General features: G+C 43.5%; 4 protein-coding genes across 6 annotated transcripts in view; 2 read left to right on the plus strand and 2 right to left on the minus strand.

Annotated features, from left to right (window-relative positions):
- The window catches only part of pdlim1 (PDZ and LIM domain 1 (elfin)), a 6,633-nt gene extending 2,406 nt beyond the window's left edge, over nt 1–4,227 (plus strand). Inside the window, exons 4-7 of the mRNA XM_031841461.1 lie at nt 962–1,146; nt 2,219–2,367; nt 2,515–2,632; nt 3,267–4,227. Coding sequence (XP_031697321.1) covers nt 962–1,146; nt 2,219–2,367; nt 2,515–2,632; nt 3,267–3,453 — 639 coding nt within the window. The 3' untranslated portion in view covers nt 3,454–4,227. The remainder of the gene's footprint in view (nt 1–961; nt 1,147–2,218; nt 2,368–2,514; nt 2,633–3,266) is intronic.
- A 28-nt stretch (nt 4,228–4,255) lies between these two features.
- neurog3 (neurogenin 3) lies at nt 4,256–4,927 on the minus strand. Its single transcript, XM_031874665.1, has one exon. The coding sequence runs from the start codon at nt 4,925–4,927 to the stop codon at nt 4,256–4,258; it is 672 nt and encodes a 223-aa protein (XP_031730525.1).
- A 5,054-nt stretch (nt 4,928–9,981) lies between these two features.
- sgpl1 (sphingosine-1-phosphate lyase 1) lies at nt 9,982–19,668 on the plus strand. Of its 3 annotated transcripts, none has more exons than XM_031876184.1 (14): nt 9,982–10,168; nt 12,696–12,861; nt 13,364–13,431; nt 13,605–13,752; nt 13,876–13,955; nt 14,203–14,331; nt 14,410–14,498; nt 14,716–14,824; nt 14,910–15,008; nt 15,099–15,245; nt 15,419–15,657; nt 15,763–15,909; nt 15,990–16,110; nt 16,866–19,668. In XM_031876184.1, the coding sequence occupies exons 1-14, from the start codon at nt 10,157–10,159 to the stop codon at nt 17,007–17,009; spliced, it is 1,698 nt and encodes a 565-aa protein (XP_031732044.1). In that variant the 5' UTR covers nt 9,982–10,156; the 3' UTR covers nt 17,010–19,668. The 3 variants fall into 3 exon arrangements, with proteins under 3 accessions (XP_031732044.1, XP_031732053.1, XP_031732038.1); XM_031876193.1 differs by lacking the exon at nt 9,982–10,168 and adding an exon at nt 11,596–12,323; XM_031876178.1 differs by lacking the exon at nt 9,982–10,168 and having other exon boundaries at nt 12,337–12,861.
- On the minus strand, nt 17,091–24,276 carry pcbd1 (pterin-4 alpha-carbinolamine dehydratase/dimerization cofactor of hepatocyte nuclear factor 1 alpha). Its single transcript, XM_031876206.1, has 4 exons — nt 24,172–24,276; nt 23,232–23,363; nt 23,054–23,134; nt 17,091–20,144 (listed from the first exon to the last, which is right to left on the minus strand). The coding sequence occupies exons 1-4, from the start codon at nt 24,172–24,174 to the stop codon at nt 20,052–20,054; spliced, it is 309 nt and encodes a 102-aa protein (XP_031732066.1). The 5' UTR covers nt 24,175–24,276; the 3' UTR covers nt 17,091–20,051.
- Between the last annotated feature and the right edge of the window lie 162 nt (nt 24,277–24,438).

Here is a 24,438-nt window from a genome sequence, read left to right on the forward strand (position 1 = left end):
TCTCTCTCTCTCTCTCTCTCTCTCTCTCTCTCTCTCTCTCTCTCTCCACTGCCAACGATGAAGTCATTGTTTACTTCCCAACAGGAGGTTTCCTAGGAGACGGTAGTTTATCAGCCAAGCTCTGACGCAAGCCTCAGTTCCTGCCCGCTGACTGGAAAAGTGTGAATTCATGTAGGAAACGGCGTCTCGGGCTCCGTGTGTTTCACAGAATGTTGTGCATTTTTCTCACTCACACACACACACACGACACGTGTTTCAGCAGCTTGTCTGGATTTGGTCACTTTTACTGTGTGTTCACTGTTTCATTACTTTAAACCTTTGCTTTGTACTTTTTGGGCCGTACGGTCACTGCTTGTGTTAGATTTACTCGCTCCCAGAGACTCTGGGGTATTTCTGCGGTTCAGTCGTCGGACGCTTGAAGCATGAGCTATATTTGGAGGCATTTCCGTGCTCCCACCGTGATGCATGAGCTAGATTTGGTGGTATTTATGTGCCCACTTTCATGGCGTGCCAGTGTCATGACGTGCTCCTCTTAAAAGAGGCCGTTGGCTATAATTAAGTCCCAATCCACAGTCGCACATTATCCCACTAAATTATGTGTGACTTCGAGTCAAACTAGAAGCAGCCGGCCAAGAAGCAAATGAGGCCGTTTTGACGTTTTCAGTTGAACAATATTTTCCATCGTTTTTGAATTAAAGGTTGGGTGTTTTCAGATATTGAGTAAGAGTTTTAACTGTCATAACTATCAGCTGCATGTTTGTACATGTGCAAGCGCATACTTTTTTCTATTTTTTTATGAAATGACAGTTCATCTGAAGGCGTCAAAAGTTGTGACCACCGTTGCATCGAGGTTGCACAACGTGTGTTGCATGTTTCAGACACAAACCTCTGCCCTCACTCCCTTTTATTTTTTGCTCGGTTACTCACTGAAAGCTCTAACGGTACCGTTTTTTTCAAATAGGAAGTGAGACACATAGGCTCCACCCACAACAGGAGCGCGCTGCCGTTCGCCGGGTTTGGCCCCAAAGTTGTGACCAACCAGTACAACAGCCCGTCCGGTCTCTACTCTTCAGAGAACATCAAGGACTTCAACTCGACCGTGGACGAAGTCAAAACCATCGCGATGGCCAACGAGCCCAACAACCAGTAAGTTGGGGTCGGGTGATCAAAGACAAAATCCAACTGTCTTTGACCCAATACAACAACAATCTGACCGTATGTTAGCGTTTGAAGTGTACATATTTATTGTATTTGTTTGGTAGCAACATCTAAATGTTGCTTACTTGGCTCTATTGGTTCTTACTGGGCTCTGATTCGCCCTCTACTTGCTCTCCAGAGTGTCCACATACGTCACAGAGAGCAGGTCAAAGTTCAACTACATGCTCAATGTCTCCACGTCACACGCTTTTTATTGATGTGTTTCACTTATGATTCACAGCCCATTTGGATTAAGCAAAACCCAACAGACTATATAGTAGTACTGAAGTTGTGTAGTGGTGGGTAAGTCTGTTGGGTTTTGCTGAGCAGAGAATGGAGTCTTTCTCCCTCAGTGTGTTTGTTGTTGCTTTGTTCCGCCTCGTCGTTGAGAGCCGTGAGGAGGCCGTCCCTCCGCTCTGATCGTCCACTTTAGCTCCAAACATTCAGTTCACAAAAGCACTGTTTTGAAAAGTTTGATCAAAGAGTTCCAATGTTTCATCTTAAGAGAAAGAAGCACAACACGTCTCAGAATCAATCACTTTATTGATTGGACACATAGGTGAGAGTGGATTCTCAGTATTTCTGATCAGTTCGCTCAGCAGAAATAGAGTTGCAGAAGGCTGCGTGATGCGTGTCTTTACAAGTCACAGTAATGTGGATATGATGAGGTATTCACTCAGCTATTGGCGAATGAAGGTAGACAATTGGATCACTTCATGCCACCTTTAAGACTAGGAATGCAATATTAAACTCCATCACAAAACAGAATTAAGAAAACAAAACTCTGGAGAATATGGGACAGTCTTCCATCTCATCTCTGTTGGGTACTAAACAGCAGAATAATTTATTTTTTTGTGAAAATAAGCATGATACACAAAAGAGCAGAGGTCTTATGATCTCATGGACTTTTCCAGCCGTGCTCTTTATTTATCAAACAAAGTGTTTGCCGTGTGTTTCCTAAGAACGCGTTGACGTTCCTGCCTCCTGCAGACGTGTTGAAATGAACCCTGTTGCTTCGTAGGGCTCCATCGGATCCATCGCAGACAGGCAAGCGGCCGGCTGTAGCAGCAGATTCTGAGGTTTACAAGATGCTGCAGGAGAACCAAGAGTCCGACGAGCCTCCGCGGCAGTCGGCTTCATTCAAAGTGCTTCAGGAGATCCTTGAGACGGGTATGGAGCCCGCTTATCACTCCCAGCTTTTAGATTACATTACAGATTTAGGGGACTCAAAATCCCAATGAAAATGACGCGTCATCGATGTGTGTAGAACCAGCGGAGCCTCGAAGTACGTAGAGCTGTTCCTCTCTGTGTTTGTAGGGGACCCTGATAAACCGTCGGGGTTCAGGAGTGTGAAACCACCCGCCACAAAGTTCGGCTCATCGGTGGGGAACACGGACAAGTTACCCTCCTGTGACAAATGTGGGTCGGGGATCGTGTAAGTATTCTACGTTTCCTCTGCACATGTTCATTTTGCAGCACTGAAGAAGTTCACCACAGTCAGTTATTGCATTTATTTACCGTCCACATTGTGACAAAATGTTGCGACTCAACACAAAGGGCCCGAGAGTGTCTCTGTCTGGAGTTTGTCTCCACCTTGTGGCTGAGTTTAGTTAGGACCGAAGGGAAGTCTTGTTGCCTCTGTTGAGATGTGTTACAACAACATTTCCCCTTAAAATGTATTTAGTTGCTGATATCCTATGTCAGCCCTGGTTTAGGTTAGAACTCATTCTACATACAGACCCACACACTGTTGTCTCACGGAGTATATGAGAATCTAAATGGCCGGGACGTTTGTTGCATCTGTCTCTTTGTTTCCTGACATTTCTCCCTCCTGTCCGTCTGTAATAAAAGCATAATAATAAAGCCGTTTCTTTTGGAAGGAAATGTCCAGCAGTCACATATCGGTGCGATGTTTGTAGTACCGTTGGACATGTAGTGAAGCTTCTAACCTTTTTTTAGTGCTGCACATACCATGAAAACCTGATCCAAATCAGTTGAACCCAGCTCATGATTTAGTGTCTGGATGAACGACATCATTTAACGAGATCTATGTGATGTGTCTCCTTCAGGGGGATGGTGGTAAAGCTGAGGGACAAGTTCCGCCACCCCGAATGCTACACCTGCACGGACTGCGACGTCAACCTCAAGCAGAAGGGACATTTCTTTGTGGAGGAGCAGATTTATTGCGAAAAGCACGCACGCGAGCGAGTGACTCCTCCAGAGGGCTACGACGTGGTCACCGTCTTCCCCAAGTAGAGCGCCTCGCTGAGCTCTGCCTCGGACTGCACGCCACTACGGGACGCCGCGACGTGACCCAAGACATTCCAACATTTAGCTCTTGCTACTCCTAAGACTCTCCAAGGGTCTTTCTCTCGCATTAAGCTTCAGTACAGTCACTGGTAGGCAGGACAGTAAAGAACTATATCTTTGAAAATGTTGATTTGCACATTGACATCTACAAAAGGAAAGTTGATTGATACTATGAAATGATGGCATTCTTTTTTTCTTTTTTTTTTCTTTTCTCTCCCAAAAAATAATGTATCATTTTCCATTTGATTGACACCCACTGTGTTTAAATGATATTTGTCTTTGTACATGTTCAGTATGTTCGTTTGAATCCTGGAAACAAAGGAAAGCCACACTTTTTCACCCAGAGGGACATGTTTTATTAAATAAATAGATGTACTTTTATGCAGCAGAAACACATTTGAATATCATTACCAAAATAAATATTTTTAGCTCAAACCAACTGTCTTGTCCTCAATGATTGTGCTTCACGGAGTGGGACTGATTGTAAGTTGCTTTGTCATGAAATGATGTTCTGAAACTCGCACTTCTTATCTTAAACACTCATTTTAAACCCATTTAGTTTAAGTGCTTTAAAGAACTACGTTCAGTCTGAAGGTAGAGAAAGCTGCTGCACTGATGGGTCTGGAAGTGCGGCATGCCTTAAAGGTTTAACACAGAGAGCAGGGCAGCAGCTTTCTAAGTTACTCACAGTTCCTCATAAAAAAAAAAATAATAGTAAATAAATAAAAATGCTCGCGATTATAAAGAGTCAAAAGCGCCACGTGTTTTTCGGGTCATCTTCCCCGCAGACTGACTTGAAATAGAAGGTAACGGGGATGACAGCGGACGGGTCTCTCGATAACATCTTACACTTCATCTGAGGAGAGAACGTGTAACGGTGTGTCTGCTCGCAGACCGCTGAGGTCGCACAACCGGACTGTGCAGGTGACGCTGAGTCCCACTCCGCAGAGGACACGCTGGTTGGGCTGCTCGGGTCGGACCCCACCGGCGGCAGGTACTCTGGCACGCGCCCATGCTGGTCGGCCATGCGCAGAGTCTCGCTCAGAGCCCAGATGTAGTTGTGGGCGAAGCGCAGAGTTTCGATCTTGGTCATCTTCGCGTCCTCGGGCAGAGTCGGCAGGATTGTCCTCAGCGCGTCCAGAGCGGAGTTCAGGTTGTGCATCCGCGAGCGCTCCCGGTCGTTGGCCTTCGTTCTGCGCCTGCCCCGCTGTCCGGACTGCTCGCGTCTGCTTTGGGGTCTCGGGTTTGTCTTTAGGGAGGCTTCGCCTCCGGTCACGATCAGCGGTTTTCGTGGCTCGTGTTCACTGGTGTCACCGGCCTCGTTCACGCGGCTGCGGACAGCTGGAGGAAACCCGCAGAGGGTCACTGCGGCTCTGGATGGGCGCAGGTCGTTTGGGGAGCACGGTGCTTTGGGAGACATACTCTGCAATAGAAAAACAATTGACATAGAATCAAATATCTAATGCATAACCATAAATAATATTAGCCAACCACTGTTTCGTTTGCATTAAGGAAATAATGTATTAAAGAGTCAGTTAATCAAGTTTTGTTTAAAAATAAAACTATTTTTTTAAAGCTTTTGAGTCTGAGCTCTTTTTTGGTGAGCCTCTAACATGTTCATGAAATGATTTCACTTATTATAACCAATGCAGCTTTTTTACCTCAAACTTTTTAAAGCGTTAACAAGAGTCATGTAACTCAGCAATCTATCTGTAAAAGACCAAATACCAGATATTAAAAAATGGATGGACTTATTTGCACTTACCTGACAGGTGATGCTTGGATATGGAGACATCCAGTTGTCCTTGTCAATCCTCTCTTGGAGCTGGAGGCAGCAGACGCTGTATGTGCAGCTGACAGTGAGGGATGGATGCGCATCTCTGCTATTTTATATGGCCTTTATCTTATCTTTTTGCCCGGTGGACGCCTGAATCAACAGCGACTGTCAGGGGGCCAATCAGCTTCCAGGCAGCGCGTCCTTCACCCTCTCCCCCTCTCGGCAGTCGTCACACTGCTCAATTTCTTTGTGTCATCTTTGTAATTTGAGTGGTGAATTGCCATATATGTAAGCCAAGATAAAAGTAACCAAATGTAATTGTGAGATCAAACTTGATTTTGTAGACGAGACTTTTTCTTGGCTTTCCCCAAAAGTCTGCCTAAAATCAGCTTGAGCTGCTTCTTTGGGGATCTTGTAGTAACTGTCTATATACTGTTCGTTATATTGTGACCCCACCGAGCAAAAAGTGCTGGATGTCTGGGTAAAATAACACTATTGGGATATTTATCGTGGGCTTCAGTGAGGACACGCGTGTTTCTGATAAACAACGTAGAGATCATCACTCAGCCTGCAAACTGAACTGTATTTTTCACATTTAGATTTCAGTCAAATTTCATGAGCGGTGTAGTTCCAGGCATTAAAGAAAAAAACTGACAGAGTAAATAAGTATATGAATATAAGTCTTCATTTTACGCATAACTCTTCATCCACATCCGAGCATTATGAGAATGACCTGGTACACGAGTGTGGATGGTAAGTGTTCATCTCCTCTGGAAGCGCTTAAGGCCAGTCAGTTCTGTATTTGTGCAGCATGCAGTAATAACGTCTCCGTGTTAATTGAAAAAGAGACGCTGGAAAGGTAGTCAACTGGTTGTCGTATCTCTTACAAAAAGGCTACGGAGAAATATTTAACACATCACTGTATTTCTCTCCAGAAAGATGTTTTGTTAACCACGAGGTGTGGGTCTGCATTTGCAAGTGTCATCTGATCTCTATCTTTAAGGATACTTGTAATGCCACATTTTACGCACTCGAAATATTGGCACATGCCGTGCTGGGTACATGGTGGGAATAATAACTTCTTCTAAAATTAACTTCAGATGCACCACAGTACTGAAAACTGAGGTAGAAACCACAGCAGCTCCTCAATTTATTTAAAATAAATTGTTTATTAGTACGTATACAGTTGCGTATTTTTGGTTGTGCGCATATCACATGGCCTGGTAAGGTTGGCATTAAATAGCTTTGAGCTGCTTGCAAGTTGGTCCTTGCTTGAATGTTGCCAACATTCATTTTAAGGAGTCACTTATCTCCGTGTTAGCTCACAAAATCTGATCTACATCAAAGGAACTGAGACGTTTAATGCCACATATATTTGGACAAACATTCGCCCAATGCCTTAGAGCGCAAAGCTCAGGTAGTTGGAGAAGGACAATTACGCATGGGGCCACCTAACGTAGAGTATTCGAAAAGGAGAAACCTTTTGTGTGAACTGATAGTACAAAGGGTCCTGTTGTGTGCCACAACAATAAAATCCCGATTTATTCTGTAATGTGAGCCTACATGTGTGCGCTATGACATCTCCAAAAACATGTCCACTATCGCCACAACTCAGGGGCGCATTAGATTAACTTTACTTTTGGAGAGTTAAAGATTAGTAAAATATGTCAACAACACGCAGACACGTTTCAGCCCTGGTGGGGGAGGAGGAGAGGGAAGAGGGGGGAGTGTGGCAGAGCTCAAACATGATTTACAATTGCCAACAAAGGATCACAAAAAGCTCTCCTTAACTTTCTGTCTAAATATGTGTTTTGGAAACAATCTGATAACCATATGCTTTCAATAAACTGGACAAATACGCCGTTGAGATACGAGATGGTGCCTTGCTGTTATAAAAGGCACAGAAAGTCTAAAGTAAACGGAATATTACCACTTTACAAATATCCATTGATGCCAAATCCATATTCGGATAGCGTGGACAGGTGTGGGTTTGAAGTTGTCAGCCTCTCTTTTTATCAGTGTGCCGTGTAGTGTCCTGCTTGTTATGCAAAGTGTAGGCAAACATAAGCGCCCAGTTGCTGTGGAAATAGCAGATATCGGAGCAGACTTGGTACGAAAACTGATTTAACAATATTTAACAATAAACCGAGCAAGCTCCGGAGCAGGTGATACCTGCCCGATGCTCCTGATTAATACTTCCTCAGCTGCAGTCTCCTTTGATTATTTATTTAGCGAAATCTATATATTATTATTTTAGCAAACAGAAGTACCAGGTGGGGCTTTATTTTCGTCTTCAGCTTTTTGTTTGAAGGACGTTTTGAGGGGGGCAATCAAAGTCCAACAACTCGCTGACCAGATTGTTGTCATCCCGAACTAGCAGCGAAGCCTTTCAATGTGCCCCCCCTTCCCCTTCTTCTTTTTCTGGCAAAGAGCTGCCGGGTGGGAAAAAAGAGAAAAAGGAAACTTCTTCAAGATAGAAAAAACATCTTAAAAACATTTAATTGCAACCCGGATGCCATATGTACACCTCTTGTGAAACCCCTCAACAATGTGACTGCCTTTTAGAAAGTATGGAGTGCGTCTTTGGAGACGTGTGCGCTTTTGGAGAGGTGCGCGCATCGTGACCAGAATGACCCCGAACACACTTTACACAAGAAGTAATTCACTTTTAACGTGCTTTAGAGTTCCCTTTCACAGGCAAGGCATTGTACCTCTTACCTCAGCTTTAGAAGACAGTGTACACCAATTACAGCGGAATAGCTGTCCTATGGACACAGTTTGTCTTTTAGAAAAGATGTGAAGCACGAGTAGGGCTGTGGCTGCAAGCCGCCCTCTTTCTCCTCCTAAACTAATACAGAAGGGGGTTTCTTTCTTCTGATAGCTTGTTATTGTTTATTACTGGGTCTTCGTGGACGAAAAGAACAAAGTTGCGTTTTCTGCAAATGGATAAAATCCTCAGAAGACATGTTACCTTAAGACTTACCTTCCTTTTTTATAAAAAAAAAAGTCATCAATTTAGTAATTGAAGATTAGTATGTCTCTTTTATCGTCTTTTTTTAGTTATTTCTTGCAGTTCATTATACAGAAATCTTCATTTAGCTGACTTCAATTTCAAATTTGGACATATTGCCATTTCTTTCTCACAATTCTAATAGGTTGATACAGCAATTATAATTTGCTTTAATTAATATCTTTAGAGAAAAAGATGACAATAATTAATATAATTTTTGTCTTTTTTTTAAATGTGTATGTTGAGCTCAGTGGTGCACAACCTATCCATGACAGTTTAACCACTATGGACCTGCAGCCATCACTACAAACCATTGGGGATAATAATCAGCAGCATGTCACACACAGTTACAGCCTGTGCACCACATGAGCTCACTGACTGAGTTATTGATTCAAACATGTTGGTCCATTCATATTACATCGGGAATCATTGTTTGCGTAATACAAGGACACATGTCTTGTTCTTTATATAGCTATATTTCCACTTTATCATTCCAGCTGCTGCGTTAAAATAAAAATAATAAAATTAGCTTCCAAATAACGGAATGTTATAAATGTATCTAAGTTAGAAAGGAGATTTGTTTCTGCTGCACGTGTCCTCATTCTATAGTTGTTGGGGGTGTTGTCGCAGTGCCAGAACTCGGCTGCTCCGAGGCTCTGTTTTCACTCCTGAAGAGAAAACAACGTTTCATGTAATTACAAAAGCGAGACCAAACGATGCCTTCGCGTAATGTCGGAAATATGAAAACTATAAGTAGACTAAAGGTGAACAACCCAACAGAGTTGTATAATTTGAGTGTGCCACAAAAGCATCACCATTTTCAAAATGCAGAGCGTCGAAAATACATGGCTCTCAGTTCAGTCGTCACTTTTGTTGTTTGAAACAGCGCTTGGTTCATAAACAAACAGCAATTTCAATCCCATCATCCCACATCCACACATGTAGTGTTTTTCTGCGACTATGAGGGTTTAGCAATCTGTGGAAGTGTAGACTATGGTTCCAATATTGTTTTCACTACTTTGAGGCCAATAAAAAACTACAGAATTAATGCAGTTGTGTGTGTTAACCCAGAGTCATCCAGTAAAAACAATGAATCTCCAAACTTGGTAAGTTTCAATTTTTCAGACAAACCTAAGGACTAAGTGTTACTTCATGGGTTAAGCTAATTGTTTTACTTTTTAAACTAAAGACCCGTTGGATTATGTAAAAAAAAAAAAAAAACATGGTCACAAAGATGGAAATAGGTCTGTTTTTCTAAGCTTATGTATGTAGATGTTTAAATAGAGAGGCATTATGTGGAGAAACAAAATGTACAGACAAAAAGAAAAACTGAACCATTATGATAAATAATTCATAAATAAAAAAACAGTTGAAAAATAAATGGATAAACAATAATAATTGAAAAGTACTTTTTGTGCCCGGTCTAGCTATGTTGTATTTGTGATTATATGTATTGAACGCACTGACATAACTGGGAGTTTGAGTTTACGAAGAGCATTAGAACGCAGCATCAGCTCTTTGCTAACACGTCCAGTTGTGGGAGTCAAAACGTGCGGCGCAGCTGCGTCCTGCTCCTCCTCCTCCTCCTCCTCCGTTGTTAAAAAGTAGATCTACACAAGGATGCGGCGCCACGCGGACGGCTCTCCAGCACGTGATCAGGCCCGTCCGCGGCGTTGTCAGATCTACACTGACCTAGACCGCGCGCAGCTTATTATGCTGCTCGTTACTTCCTGAATCAGGGTTAGCTTGCTGCTGTGTTTTTTTGTCGGTGGCATGTTAGATGAGAGCCGGAGACTGAACGCAGGCTACTGGAGGCGACTTTCATAAGTGGCACACACGAAAAGAAGACTTTCGGCGACAACATGGACGCGTGGGTAGGTGTCGCCTCACTTTTATCTGTTATTTCTTTCCCCCAAATTACAGACACACTGTGATACTGTGACGGTGGCAGCGCAGCTGGAAGAGGAGAATACTTGTTTATCTTTGTGAAGTGCGCTAACGTTACTTATGAGCCCACTTGTTTTGCTCACCGAGATGTCGCAAGTCCACGAAACTGTGTGTGAGTGTGAGAGTGACCCCTCATGTCGAAGCCTTTCGTTACAGATTTATGGCTGTTTTTATGAAGAACCCTTTCACCCACATTGCTTCTTTGGCTCCTGAAATGAGTTGACCCTCAGTATGTTACTCCTATATAAGACAATAAAGGGAAGTACAGTGCAGCCACATGACTGCACGATAATGCTTCTATTAATAAGCTGAAAGATTTAGATTTGATAAGGTGTCTGCTGGTAGGATTTACAGCTCCTTCCTATTGTTTATTGCCCTGCTTAAATCCTGTTCAAGTTAAACCTGCAGGAAGCTTAAACAAAGTAGCACTGCCACCAGAGAGCTGTTTAGATTTGGGAGTTTTTCTTTTCCTTAATTAAAGGAGCAGAATCAAGGTTTGTTGTCAGCAGCCTTGAGACAGAGAGGACTCAGCACCAGGGGGCATCTCGTCTGTCACATATCTGCTGTCAGTGCAACATGAACCATCTGATCAATACAAGGAACAGGAAGAAGAAGTAGTCACCCAAAAAAAAGCTATTTTTTTTGCTACATGTCACGTGAAACTGTTGCGAAAATACCACAGTGGTAATTACCCCCCGAGTGATTTCTGGATCTCTGTTTGACTAAAAAGCCGGTGTGATGTCCTGCTTCACGGTCTGGTTTCCCCTTTTGATGTATCCAGGAGCAGCCACCTCACACCCAGTACATTTCCATGAGAACATGACCTCCCCTCTGAGACAACAAAAGCTCTCCTTACAGAATAGTCAAATGTTGTTGCGAGTGAGGGGGGGGGCAGAGGAATGGGCGTCCACTGCTCAAACAATGAGTCGGACAACACTTGCATAAGTGTCTTTGTGTGAACTCCGAATAAAGTTTTCCTGAGATGTAAAAGATAGCGTTGAACGGTCTGGGGAAAAGTGTGGGTGGAACCTGATAGGCCCCGAAAAGTGTTGGATAACAGAGAGAGGCCTGTGTGCTGAGGGCCACACTTGCCTTTTTGCACAGATCTTAGATAACGCTGGTTTAATCTCGTCTTTACGACGGATGCGTGATAGCGATCTCGCCAGCCCTCGTATACCTTCCCAATCAAACCCGATCCCTATCATGACTGCTGGAGTCAAGCCTCCCAGTCACACACACATATGGTAATGGCTCCCCCCTGTCTGGTTCTATGCAGCTGATCTGGCCCAACCTGTATGAGAGCATGTCATCCAAACAGGCAGGTAGAACAGCTGGAGTGGCAGAGGTGCGGACTCCTATGGCTCACAGACGGGCCTCCATTAAAGCTTCACTCACTTAAAACCACTTGATATTCTCACCAGGAAAGTCTTTCTGCATGCATCAAACAATGAACTCGGTGTTTCGATAGCTCGAGGAGACGTGCCTCATTGTGCTGTTACGGCCTGTTTGTATCAGACGTGGATTACTCAACATGTTGTCTTTTGAACCTTTAAGCTTTCCTCCATCTGATTGTGGCTGAGTTGGAGAAACAAAGGTCCACGTTATCTAACGGCCTGCTATTGTGTCATTAAAAAAAAAAAACCCAAGCGGGGAGAGATAATGGAAAGATAATTTCGCTGCACTTATGAAATATCATTCATGGGTCATTTTGAGTGATTATGGCTGTGATTTAGGCTCAGTTTGATCTTCTCAGGTTGTGAAGAATTCACACTCGGATTGACAACAAATATTGCAGCGTTTATTGGTGATCAGGCTTGGAACTAATTGTACATAATATCCCCGATAGTTCTGTCTAGAGGCAGACTTCCTGTTGTGTCTGATTGTGGTTGATTGCCAAACATCCCCTCCGCTGGTTGGATGTGTTGTCTGTAGGTTTCGCTGCTGGGGAGGAGTCTGCTGGTGGGTCTCCAGGCTGCTGAGAGCGATCTCTCACTCTCACCTGGAGAACGAAGGGAACACTGACGGTATTAGTGTGAGGGGGGGGGGAAACTGAACTCTGTGGGTCTGACAATGTCTTCTCATGTAAGTACTTCCATTTGGGACTCGTGGAAAATGAGTTGCTTGCCTTTTTTAAATTGTTACAACGTCACTCTTTCTTAAAAGTGAGTTGTTAGAGTATTGTTCTGTTTCATGGCACGTATGTGTTTAAATTCAAGACAAATCTCTCTTTGGTTCTGAACTATTGTAGTTCACTGTTTATCAAGCTCAACTGTAGTATTTTCTTCAATTGGCAGCATGGTTTTCATAAGAAATCCCATAAGGATGACGATAACCGCCATCAACACTGATTATTCAACAGTCACGTCCTCGTATTGACATATTCAGAGGAAGAACAGCTGCCTATGTGATGCAAGGTAAGCATATTGTAAGATATGCATGTGTCTCTGTGTCCAGAGTGCCTTGGAGGTGTATAAGGATATGGTGCTGCTGTACCTGGAGGAGGGCCGGCGGCAGGTCAACTCACGCTGCGTGGACCTGGAGCCGTGGCAGATGATCGGAGTGACGGTCTTCACCACGCTGGGGGCGGTCTGGATCAAAGGCTTCCTCTTCCAGCGAGAAAGTAATCTGTCACACGTGGCGCATGGGTGCAAAGTGGGGGGGGGCAACTTTCCTGAGGCAAAGATGCAAATTGTAACAGTGTGATTTACATATTCTCTGAAATGTTAACATGTTTACTGACTTTTTTTAAAGAAGTTTCCCTGGCACTCTGCAGTTAGTATCTTCTGCTACAGTACTTGTTCCTCTAGTATGTTTGACTGCGTAAATGCCATCAATCAACAAGACTTTCTAGATCTGCTATCTATCTATCCATCCATCAATCAGTGGTTGAATTCCTCAGCAACAAGGCTGGCTCCTCCTTGTCAAAGTCGCTCAGAGTGAGGCGCTCTCAAAGGGAACTGCGTGTCTCCGGCGCTTTGTGTAATCCCATTGTCATCGACCACGTCTGGTCTTGACGCGTGATTAGAGGTCACAGTCAGCTGTTTAATGTCTGTGGTTGAATGTGTGTGCCAGTCTTTCACCACAGCTGCTGCCTTGTGTGTGTTTTTTGTTTTGCCCAATAGGTCTCCTGTCCAGAATCAAGAAGCTGTGCTTTCGACTCATCAGAAAAATCCCCTTTGTCGGCACAACAGTAAGTATCAGTGGTGAATGGGTTCCTTCTTTATCAAAAACATTCAGGGAGTGTTGACAGTGAAGTGACGTTCAGTCTGACACACAGTTACCTTCACCATCACATACTTTACTTCAGTTGTTTTTTTTTGTAGTCGACACCTATAAAGTAACGTCGTCCTCTCGTTATGACAGATCCAGAGCCAGCTCAACAAGGCTTTGGACGACATGTCTGCCAGCCTGTGCACGTTGAAGGAGGGGATGAGCTACACCAAACAGCTGCCCTCTAAAGGCCTCTCTCAGAGCCAAGTGCTGGACAAAATCAGAGAGTACCAGACTCTGAGTAAGTCACCACTCATTCCTGAGCTTCATCATCTGTGTGGCCGACTGCCTGAGGGAGTATGAGGAAGGCCTGTGGCCTTTTTGTCATATATTGAATAGAAAGAAATGTCTCGTGTGGTTGCAGATGAGGTGCAGTGGGAGACCGGCTGTGTTTCGGGGGCCGTGTACTGGGGTGATGAATCACTGACCAATCTGCTGGTGAAGGTATGCATCTTTGTGTCGTACATCTCCGGGCTTTGGAATTCCAAGCACGAAGAGCCACGGTTGAACTTGAATACATTTTCGCTACAGTAAGCAGGGCTGACTCATTAATTTGTCTTTTTTGTATTTAGTTTTTTGGACCAACAACTCCTGCCTTTTTTAAAAGAGACCACTGCCACCCTGCTTTGTGTGTCACAGTCAATATTTTAACTTCTTTTGACACTTTTTCTTTCCCCTCTTTTGATCCCAGGTATATGGAGACTTTGCATGGAGCAACCCGCTCCACCCAGACATCTTTCCCGGCGTGAGAAAGATGGAGGCAGAGGTTGTCAGGATGTCTTGCACACTCTTCCATGGCGGACCGAACTCCTGTGGCACAGTAAGTCGTCATAATTATGCTCACAGATTGTAAAAGCTTAAGGATGCATCTAAACAAACTCTCTGCCTCCTTGTCCAGGTTACCTCAGGAGGAACTGAGAGCATACTGATGGCCTGCAAGGCGTACAGAGACATGGCGTATGAACGCGGTGTGAAGTACCCTGAAATGTAAGACTAGCCTTATTAGATATGGTTGATGAGTGATTTCAGTTTTCTTGTTCTGAATCATTGTGCCTTCTTGGGTTCTTAGTATAACAGATATGGCAGTACTGCACTTAATGATGGTCATGACAAAAGTTGAAAACAAGACATTTTTAAGGCTTGTTGTTGTCGTCTTCAAAAGTTCTAACACTATCTTTGTGTTTTTTTTTTCTACTTTGTGCAGTCTCGCCCCTGTGAGCGTCCACGCAGCCTTCGACAAAGCGGCGCATTACTTCGGGATGAAGCTTGTTCACATTCCCCTTGACAAGCACACCATGGAAGTAGACGTGAAGGTGAGAATACACTAGACGCAGTGTGTGCGGATCGACTGCTCTCCTTAGACTCTAGTTATTCCCATATTGTTTCCTCTGTCTCAAGGCTATGAGCAGAGCCATCAACAAGAACACCGCCATGCTCGTGTGCTCGACGCCTCAGTTTCCTCATGGAATCATAGACCCAGTTGAGGAAGTAGCCAAGGTCAGGAGTGAAACATTTTTCCCCCTAAAACGCTTCTGAAAATGAAAAACGAGGAAGTGAAGCTCTCTGACACTTTCCCCACTGTTCCAGCTGGCTGTGCGCTACAACCTCCCGCTGCATGTGGATGCCTGTCTGGGAGGTTTCCTCATTGTCTTCATGGCCAAAGCCGGTTACCCACTCGCCCCGTACGACTTCAGGGTAAAAGGTGTTACCAGCATCTCTGCTGACACACACAAGGTAAGGAGTGGTTTTGTGTTCCCTTCAAACCAATTGCGTCTCGTTTTGTTGATTTCCAAACTTGAAGAATACAAAGAAAGTTATGATATCTACCAACACATCTGGAAATAGTCATTGTGTTTATGTGTAAAGACCAATGTTGACTATTGTGTTGCCACTATATGTCTCTCCAGTATGGCTACGCCCCCAAAGGATCCTCAGTGATCCTCTACAGCGATAAAAAGTACCGTCACTACCAGTACTTTGTGGCTCCGGACTGGCAGGGGGGAATCTATGCCTCGCCCTCTGTCGCAGGCTCCAGGCCTGGAGGAATCATCGCCGCCTGCTGGGCGACCATGATGCACATGGGGGAGGATGGATACATCGACGCCACCAAGAAGATCATCAGCACGGCGCGCAAAATCCAAAAAGAGTAAGACACTGGCGCGTATTGACGGCGAAGTAGAGATGTGTTACGAAGAACTTTGATTTCATACATAAAATGATCACACCCCCAACATTGACTTTTTTTTGACAGAGTCGGCAAGATAAACGGTGTGTTTGTTTTTGGGGAGCCAAAGGTGTCCGTGGTGGCAATGGGCTCAGATGTTTTTGATATTTTCCGTCTGTCTAATGCGCTGACGACAAAGGGCTGGAATCTGAACACACTGCAGTACCCATCCAGGTACGTATTGAATAAAATAAATAATAATATTAATATTATAATCAATAGTCCAGTGTAATGTTAAGTGTTCTCTTTCACAGCATCCACATTTGCTGCACTGTTCTGCACACGCAGTCGGGCATTGCTGATAAATTTGTCTGTGATGTCAAAGAGCAGGTGGCCATCATCATGAAGAACCCCAAAGAGAAAACCACAGGAATGGTGAGCTCGCTCTTTTCTCACACACACACACACACACACACACACACACACACACACTTACATGTTGCATTCATACACTGAATATACAGTACAACTTAAAACCTATAAAATGTACAATCATCATATAAATACAGGTACACACATTCAATTTTTAGTGTGCATTCAACCGTGGCCTCTGTCATCGAGCCAAGTGAGAGAAAGTACAGTTACCATTTGGCGTGAGTCATGACGAACCATGTGAAATATGTTCGTCAGTCTCTATTGTTTACCATGCCGTTGGTACACGTGGCATTTTGTTTTTCTGCTGCACGAGCTGTCGATTCACGTTGACACACGCTGCACGTGTGTGTCCCTTTTCAAATGGAGTGGAAACTCCGCCCAGCAGACACAAACCTGCTTTGTGCCAGTCAGGTTCGTTAGGAGCACACCCATGAATGAAGTGTCGCCTTCAGTTGAATAATGATCACGTGATACATGAAGCAAGGTCCTACTGAAAATGGAGATCCTGAGATTATAGGAGTACATATGCACTATACGTTCAGGTTTTACATTACTGAGGCTCAGAGTGTCTCCGTTTTGTCTAATGGGGGGGGGGGGGCTGCTGCAGTAGTGTCAAACAACACAAACACAGTTGCTTTCCATCCGCAGTATATACAGCTCAGACGAACTGTATTCTCTAGGTATTGTTAAAAGGTATGCTGGGAGATGTAGGCACACAGTGCGCTTGTTAACTCATTGGTGTCCTGTCGTTTCAGGGCGCGATCTACGGCATGGCCCAGTCCATCCCAGACAGATCCATGGTGACGGAGATCTCCCGAGGTTTCCTGGACTGTCTCTACAGCACTGAGGTTTCCAAGCCAGACGCCAGCCACATGAACGGCAACGGCAAAGCCCACTGAAGCAGAACAGGGCCCTTTCTGCCTCAACCCCCCCCCCCCCCTCCCCCCCCCTCCCCACGCAGGGAAACGCGCTCTCCTCCTCCCAGAGCCCCTGAGCTAATGGCTCAGGGGGTTGCCTTATCTTGCATACCTACACCATACTGAAAACATCTGCAAAGATCTCAGAAGCACAAGCCATCGTCATTTACAATCGCTTGTAACATTGTGCCTAAGTGGCACAGAGAAGAAATGACTGGTTCCAAACGAGTTTTAGTCTTTTCATTTGATTTCATTAATATTGTGTGTGTGTGTGTGTGTGTGTGTGTGTTATTCTATTTGTTTGAAAAATTAATTTCAATTTCAGTTTTTGTTAAATGCGTATGTCTGTCATAATCTCAACCAATTTAAGAAGCAGAACCATTCCTTTTTGAATTTTTTTTTTTTTTTTTTTTTTTTTTTTTTTACTGCCGGAACATTTCAGCTTGTTTCCAACACCGCTTCACCATCTGTCATGACTCAGCAAAAAACACAGACCACTGAATGCTCGTTAGAAACGCTGTGCTGCCCTCTAGCATGGAAGCGGATGTACTGCTTTAGACTGACTCTACGTGTGGAGGCCTGACGAAGGTGAAAGTTATCATCATCATCATGCCATAGTTCTCTGGAAGACAGCATTTTTTTTATGTAAAAGCACTGCAACACCCTGAAAAGAACATATCAGGTTAATCTGTGAATCACTTGAAACAACAGCTCTGATGTTGTAGTAGGGGTTTGCCTGGGAGCATCAACATGCATGTCCTCGTTTGATTAGCACTTATTGTTTTGTGTTAAGTCTGCATTCGTGGACCATCTGCAGTGGTGGGATGGGATGTGTAGACGGAGGGAGAGAGATTTGGATAGCGGGAGTTTTTAAATGTCATTAATATTCAATAAAATTGTCTTTTAAATTTGAAATAAGGGAGAATATTGAAAGCGGTTAGTAGAATCCAAAGTTGTTTTTTTTTTTTTTTTGTTTTTTTTTAGCTGCTTTGGTTCTATGTAATTGTTTTTTAGATTTGGTACTTCCACTCAGTAGCTGGCTTGTAAAGCAACAGACATTTAACATACTATAACAATCCGGACTGGAGGCTGTTTCCAACTCTGCTCTACTGTATTTGATCAAGAAGCAGAAACTCAATATTTCTTGCCAACATTCACCTGTGTACCACTTGTTTTAATCACTTGTCGCCTAATTCAATGTTTTAATCACTTGTCTCCTAATTCAATCTACCTCAGTTTTTAACCAATGCAATTATTCATCCACTGAGACATATTCCAACAGGACAACTGTGTTTCTCCCCCATTTAACAAACTGTTATAGAAGTGTTCTTAGGTATACTGAAAGGAAACAGATCCGTCCTGTGATGGAGGTGTTTTGACCACAGACTGACAGATTTGATAGTTGTATGTTGGTAGAAACCCACGCTGCCTGAATGTGGCTATATTTTGGTAGATATCCATTCAGCAGGATATTTAGATTTACTGACCGGTTGACCGCTCACCGGTGCATTCTGTAACACCAAAACGACCTTCTGTTGGTCTCTTTCTTTCCTAATATTGCTTGTTGAAATTGTGAATTTCAATTAGATTAATTCCATGTTTGTGCAATATATACCTTTTCCTTTAATGGAATGCTCTACTATAAATGTTAAGAAAACTAATTAGAAGCATAGTATTTAATGTCAGCTTATTGGCCTTGTTAGTGTAATTTAACCATTTGTGTGACCACTGGGTGTTTTTTGATCACTTAATTTGTGAGTGTTTTGTGTTTTCAGCTATTGTTTTTACATACTGAGCCGTTTTAAAGAGATTAGACATGAATGTATTACGGTTCTTCTTACATGTTTGTGGATTTTAGTCAGTACCTGGTTAAAAGACCGAGGACGCAACATCCCCATTAGCGATTGAAGCTTATACCATCATGTGTCCAGGTGTGGAAACCCTTACCCATGCAAAGAAAAGAAAGACTTTTTCAATCATGACTCATCCTGTGTGCTTTGGAGAAATATCTTGTGATGATTGAACAGCAAAGAAATCTCTTTTGAATAAAAACTTTTAATGCAAATTCCTCTTTAAGCAAAGTGACTATAAACTGTAACGGAGGAAATGTAAATGGGGACGTTGTGTAGCAATAATGAGCGTTCAGCTCTGTGCCTTCAGAGGTTTGAACTTGTGACGTCAAAGCAGGTTTTCTCTCCAACATCATCAGGGATTTGGCTTTATAACTGCAACATCATTAAGCTCCACATGCACATGATGCACTAAGTAACACACAAACACCTTGACATATAATGTAAAACAAATACATCAGTCTTTAAATGTTTCATTTAGTTTTTGATAATGTCAGACGCCTTGACAACCATTGTAATTAGTTTCTTGGAGTGCTGGATGGCATTTTATTGTAAGGTGTTTTTGTTTTACTTCTGTCCACCCCTGTACACCATGTGAGGTTCTGAATGTTTAAAGATTTGTCTTCATGTCAGAGTGCATGTTTGTGTGAGGAAGCACCTGCCAGGTTTAACATGATCCACATCAAACACTGTTTACCCACTCTGGCCAGTTAACACAGTCACAGTCTTAGCTGACTACAGCAGATGCTCTGTTATGTTTTCAATAAAATGCATAAAGTCTGATAAGATCATTTTCTGGGTGTTTTTTTTTTTTGTTATGTCAAGAACAGTTGGACAGAGAAAATAGCATTTACTGACAGTAAAGTACAAAAACGTTGGCACATAAGACACTAGTTGTGACAAAGGGACACATGTACCATTGTGATTGTTATCTGTAATAACTGGAATGCTTGCTGAGAAAAATTACTTGAAATCTTTATTGTGTAAACATTATTTTACCTTTGGTTCACAATCTAACAACAAAACTACCAACATATTTTTAAAACACACATTGGACCATTTCAGTAGCTACAGCTACATTTTCCACAATTCAGTGGAAGGAAGTATTCTTTGGATTTGCAGGATTTCTCAGAGGAACGAATACATGAGGAGCTGTTGGCTGATGCAGTGTTGCTCACATCAGTGATGCCTGGTCAATGAAGGTGGCCAAAGTGATGTCTCGCTGGGACAGCCCCCCACAGTCATGTGTGCTGAGAGTGATCTGGACCTGGGGGAAAGGGAGCAGGGAACTCATCATATGACAAGAAACGATTATTTTGTATCAAGTAACTGTTTGCTTTAGCCATTAGATGGACAGCCAACTTTATAAAAGCATCATCCATTCTTGCCTTCCCATTGACATACATCATCATTTCCCTTTATGCCTCTTGGCATGGAGGGCAGCAACAAAAGTCTTCCACTCCCATCTGTCCTGGGCGAGTCGCTGGATAGTGGCCCATGAGTGGTTTAGGCTCTGCATCTCCTTTTCCACAGTTCTTCTCCATGTGTTTCTTGGTCGGCCTCTTTTTCTTTTCCCTTCTGGTGTCCAATGTAAGGCTGTTCTTGTAATATCAGCAGGATCTTTTCTCAACACATGTCCTATCCATCCCCATCTTCTGCTCATTAGGATGGTCTCCATGCATTCTTGTTGGCATTTGTCATACAGTTCTTTATTTGAAATGGTGTTTGGCCAGAAAATGTGCAGTATTTGTCTTAAACTCTTGGTGTGGAAGGTTGATAGTCTGTTGAGGTCTTCTTGTGTCATTCTCCAGCATTCAGAACCGTACAATAGGGTGGATAAAACACAGCTGATACAATTTAAGTATGGTCTTGATGGTGTACTGCTGTGACCTCCATATGTTATTCAGTACTTTGAAAGCGTTCCTTGCCTTATTAAGACGATTCTTGATGTCTTTATCTGTGCCCCCATCATGTCTGACAGTGCTGCCCAAATATGTGAACTCGTCAGTTTTAGGGAGATCTTCTCCGTTAACCTGAATTGGTGAGGGATTGGGAATGTTCAGAGTCATCACTTCTGTTTTCTTTTTGCTGATCTTCAGGCCAATCTTCTGACCAAAATCACTGAGGCGGGATGTTTTCTCCTGCATGTGTTGATGAGTATGTGAAAGAAGAGAGAGATGATCTGCATAGTCTAGATCTTCAAGTGATGAAAATAGTGTCCATCGAATGCCTCTATTTTGGTCTTCAGTTGTTTGTCTCATTACCCAGTCAATAGTAATATTGAAGAGCAAAGCTGACATCACACATCCTTGTCTCACACCTGTTTTTACTTGGAATTTTTGGAGACTGTTTCCAACCCTACATGTGAAGTTGGTATAAAAACTTTGGATCACATGAACTATATCTTCAGGGATCCCATAATGCCGCAATATACGCCAAAGGCTTTCACGATGAATGGAGTCAAATGCTTTTTCAAAGTCAACAAAGTTTATATACAGTTCCCTCTGCCACTCTGTGCACTGCTCTATGATGTTACGTAACGTGAATATGTGATCGTTGCAACTTCTACCCTTTCTGAAACCTGCCTGTTCTTTTCGGAGATGTTGGTCTACAGCATCTGTTATTCAATTAATAATAATCTTTGCCATGATCTTACTTGGTATTGACAGAAGTGTAATTCCACGCCAGTTGTTACAATTTCTTAGAGAACCTGTCTTTGGTAATTTGATGATGATCCCCTCTGACCAGTCATCAGGTATTTTCTTATTCTCTCATATAGATGTAAAAAGTGGTTGAAGAATTGTTGCTGCCAGAATCGGGTCTGCTTTGAAGAGCTCTGTATTGAGGTCATCTGGGCCAGGGGTTTTCCTGTTTCTTAAGGATTTAATCGCGATTATAATTTCATCTTTGGTTGGTGGTTCAATGCTGATATCCAAATCTGCTTCTGCATCTTGGATGTTGGCCTGTGTTGTTGGTGGAGGCCTGTTCAGCACCTGGCTAAAATGCTCCGCCCATCTAGCTTCTTGGTCTGCTTCCGTTGTAAGAGGCTTTCCCTGTTTATCTTCTATTGGTATATCAGATGTCCCCCTGTATTTGCCGCTAATAATCTTGGTTAACTTGTAGACCTTTCCTTGCTCACCTTTTTGACATACAGCAAAAGCCAAAAAGAGATTCAACAAAGGCAATTTGGACACAGCTAGACATGTGCACTATTAATACACTTTGAATAAACTGGCATTATCAACACAATGCAATTAAATATACTTCCCAGTAAAAAAAAAAAGAAGTTGTTTCCAAACGTTCCACAAATGTTCGCGGGAAGTTGTGAGCACAGTCATGATGGTATGTTTAAGTGATTTGGGGGCCTTTTGTAAGTAGGGTATAATTCATATCTAAACACCATAATACATATACAGCTGTTTGGTTCCTCTTTAGTTTGGGGACCCCACTTGGGCGTGTGACGCAAACTACGTCATGTCAGGCGCGTTGCTCAGGACCCAAGCACGCGCAGTGTTGAGTTGACAAATCGTTTGTATGAGCGGCTCTTTTCATTAACCACACAGGCATGTTTTCAACGGGCACCGCACTAGTGAAACAAACACCAGTTAGCATTTGCTTGCTGTCGTGTTTCCGGCCACCTGATGAACGTAAGTCCAACATCCGCTCTCTTTGAGCTCTGCTTCAGTCTCCACCAACTCCATCTGTCAGCTGCGAAATGCTCCACCGTGTTCAGCAGCTAACGTCAGTAGCTAGCTAGCTAAACTGTGTCAGGGCAGCGTGCAGTGAGTTCATAAGCTAGGGCAGTAGACATGAACCAAAACAGTTCAGCTTTAGCTTAGAGACAGACACCTCACTGCTTTTGCAAGGACCACTCGCGTTGCACAAACCCCTTCCTGTCTCATTAGCTAAACACGACACACCTGTGTGATCTTTGTGACAGCAGGGAGATGTGTCCAATCAGCCAACTTCAGTTATTGGGACAGTGCTTTTAAATGGGAGCGTCTTTCACGATTTTGCCAATAAATGTTGATGACATTAGTTGCAAGACTGCTGAACATGAAGCTTCTATACATGATAGCCACAATATTGGGTGCTTCTTAATAAAGAAAGCCATTCAGCACCAGGTCCAGCTGTGCTCTCACGGAACCATCTTTGCATGTGTCCTTTTTCTTTTACCTTATTATAGACATTGAACCACTCAGGGTGATGGTCCATCTTCTCTGCCTGCAAAGCCACTCTGGACATGAAACCAAAAGCCTGAAGGGTAAAGAAATCATGCAGTCATGTATGAGCATCACACACTGTAGATGCTAGTTCTGTGGATTCTGTGAGTTAACTGTGATACATTAGATACCTGATTGAAGTCTTTGAAAATAAACTCTTTGTAAATGGCGTCCCGTCCCACGACCTCCACCCACTGAGCGTTGCGTAGCAGGGGGAGCAGGTGGTTCCTCTCCTCCTCAGCCAGACTCTGAATTTTACCAGCCTGGTAGGAAAGAGCAGAAGTAACAGTACAGCACATCTGAGGGGGGCAGTTTCACTAACACAGACTGTGATTGGTTGCACAGGATCCCATCTGGAAAGAATGAGAGGCTGCATTCCTGGTTTAAAAGACTAGCTGGTTGAAAGGTATGTTGTGGTAGTGGTGGGTGGGAGGGAGAGGGGGTTGGCCTCCCTTTTGGTCACTCGGTTCCTAATCTTGACACATGATGAGGGGTCACATGGATTTAAACGTATGCTCCTTTCATGCAGCCCTCGTGACCCTGACTCTAAACTGCACTTTTGACATTTCACAACATTCCTCAAATTGATTTTTGAGGGCTTTGTCCCCAGACAAGCGGTAAAGCCAGAGCAAACCAGAGCAAACAGATGTGACGACTAGAGAGCAATGACATCAACAGGCATCATAGCAACAGTCTAGTCTACTCAATCAGCAGAGAGAATGGGCAACACACACACACACACACACACACACACACACACACACACACACACACACACACACAATACCCACTGGCTTAAACCTCTTCTACTCATCGGATGCGGTGTTGCGGTTAATGCAAACAGAGACGCAGGAAAATGTGCTCATGTCGTTCTTAACGCTGCAGAATTATACGGGCACATTATAAACTTTGTATCGAAATGATCTGCATTCCTCAGTCTGCCATAAAACATTATCTCCAGGAGTTTTACACCGTGAGAGTGGCTAAATGGCAACAAGTGTGTGTGTGAGGCGGTAAGCAGCTCTGTGTGGCAGACTGAACACACACACCGTAGAGAGGTTGTGTACTCACCATGTTTGCAGAGTGTTTTCATGCACAGAGGAGGTTCAGCTCCAGCTCCCCGTTGCACAGATCTGCTGTGGCAGCCAGTGAGAGTGACTGGAATGAGTCCATTCAGCAACAGGTCCTGTTTAGCTGCCCCTGCAGAAGCCTGAGCAGAAATCCTCACTGTTGATAGGCCCGCTCCGCCACATGTCGGCACATGCTTAATCATGAACTGTCATCTGTTGCACAAGGCATGTGTGAGGCCAGCTATCGAAGCAGGATTCTGCACACACT

The sequence above is a fragment of the Anarrhichthys ocellatus genome, unplaced genomic scaffold, assembly GCF_004355925.1.
Source record: "Anarrhichthys ocellatus isolate YVR2014 unplaced genomic scaffold, GSC_Weel_1.0 scaffold3, whole genome shotgun sequence".
Taxonomy (NCBI): Eukaryota; Metazoa; Chordata; class Actinopteri; order Perciformes; family Anarhichadidae; genus Anarrhichthys; species Anarrhichthys ocellatus.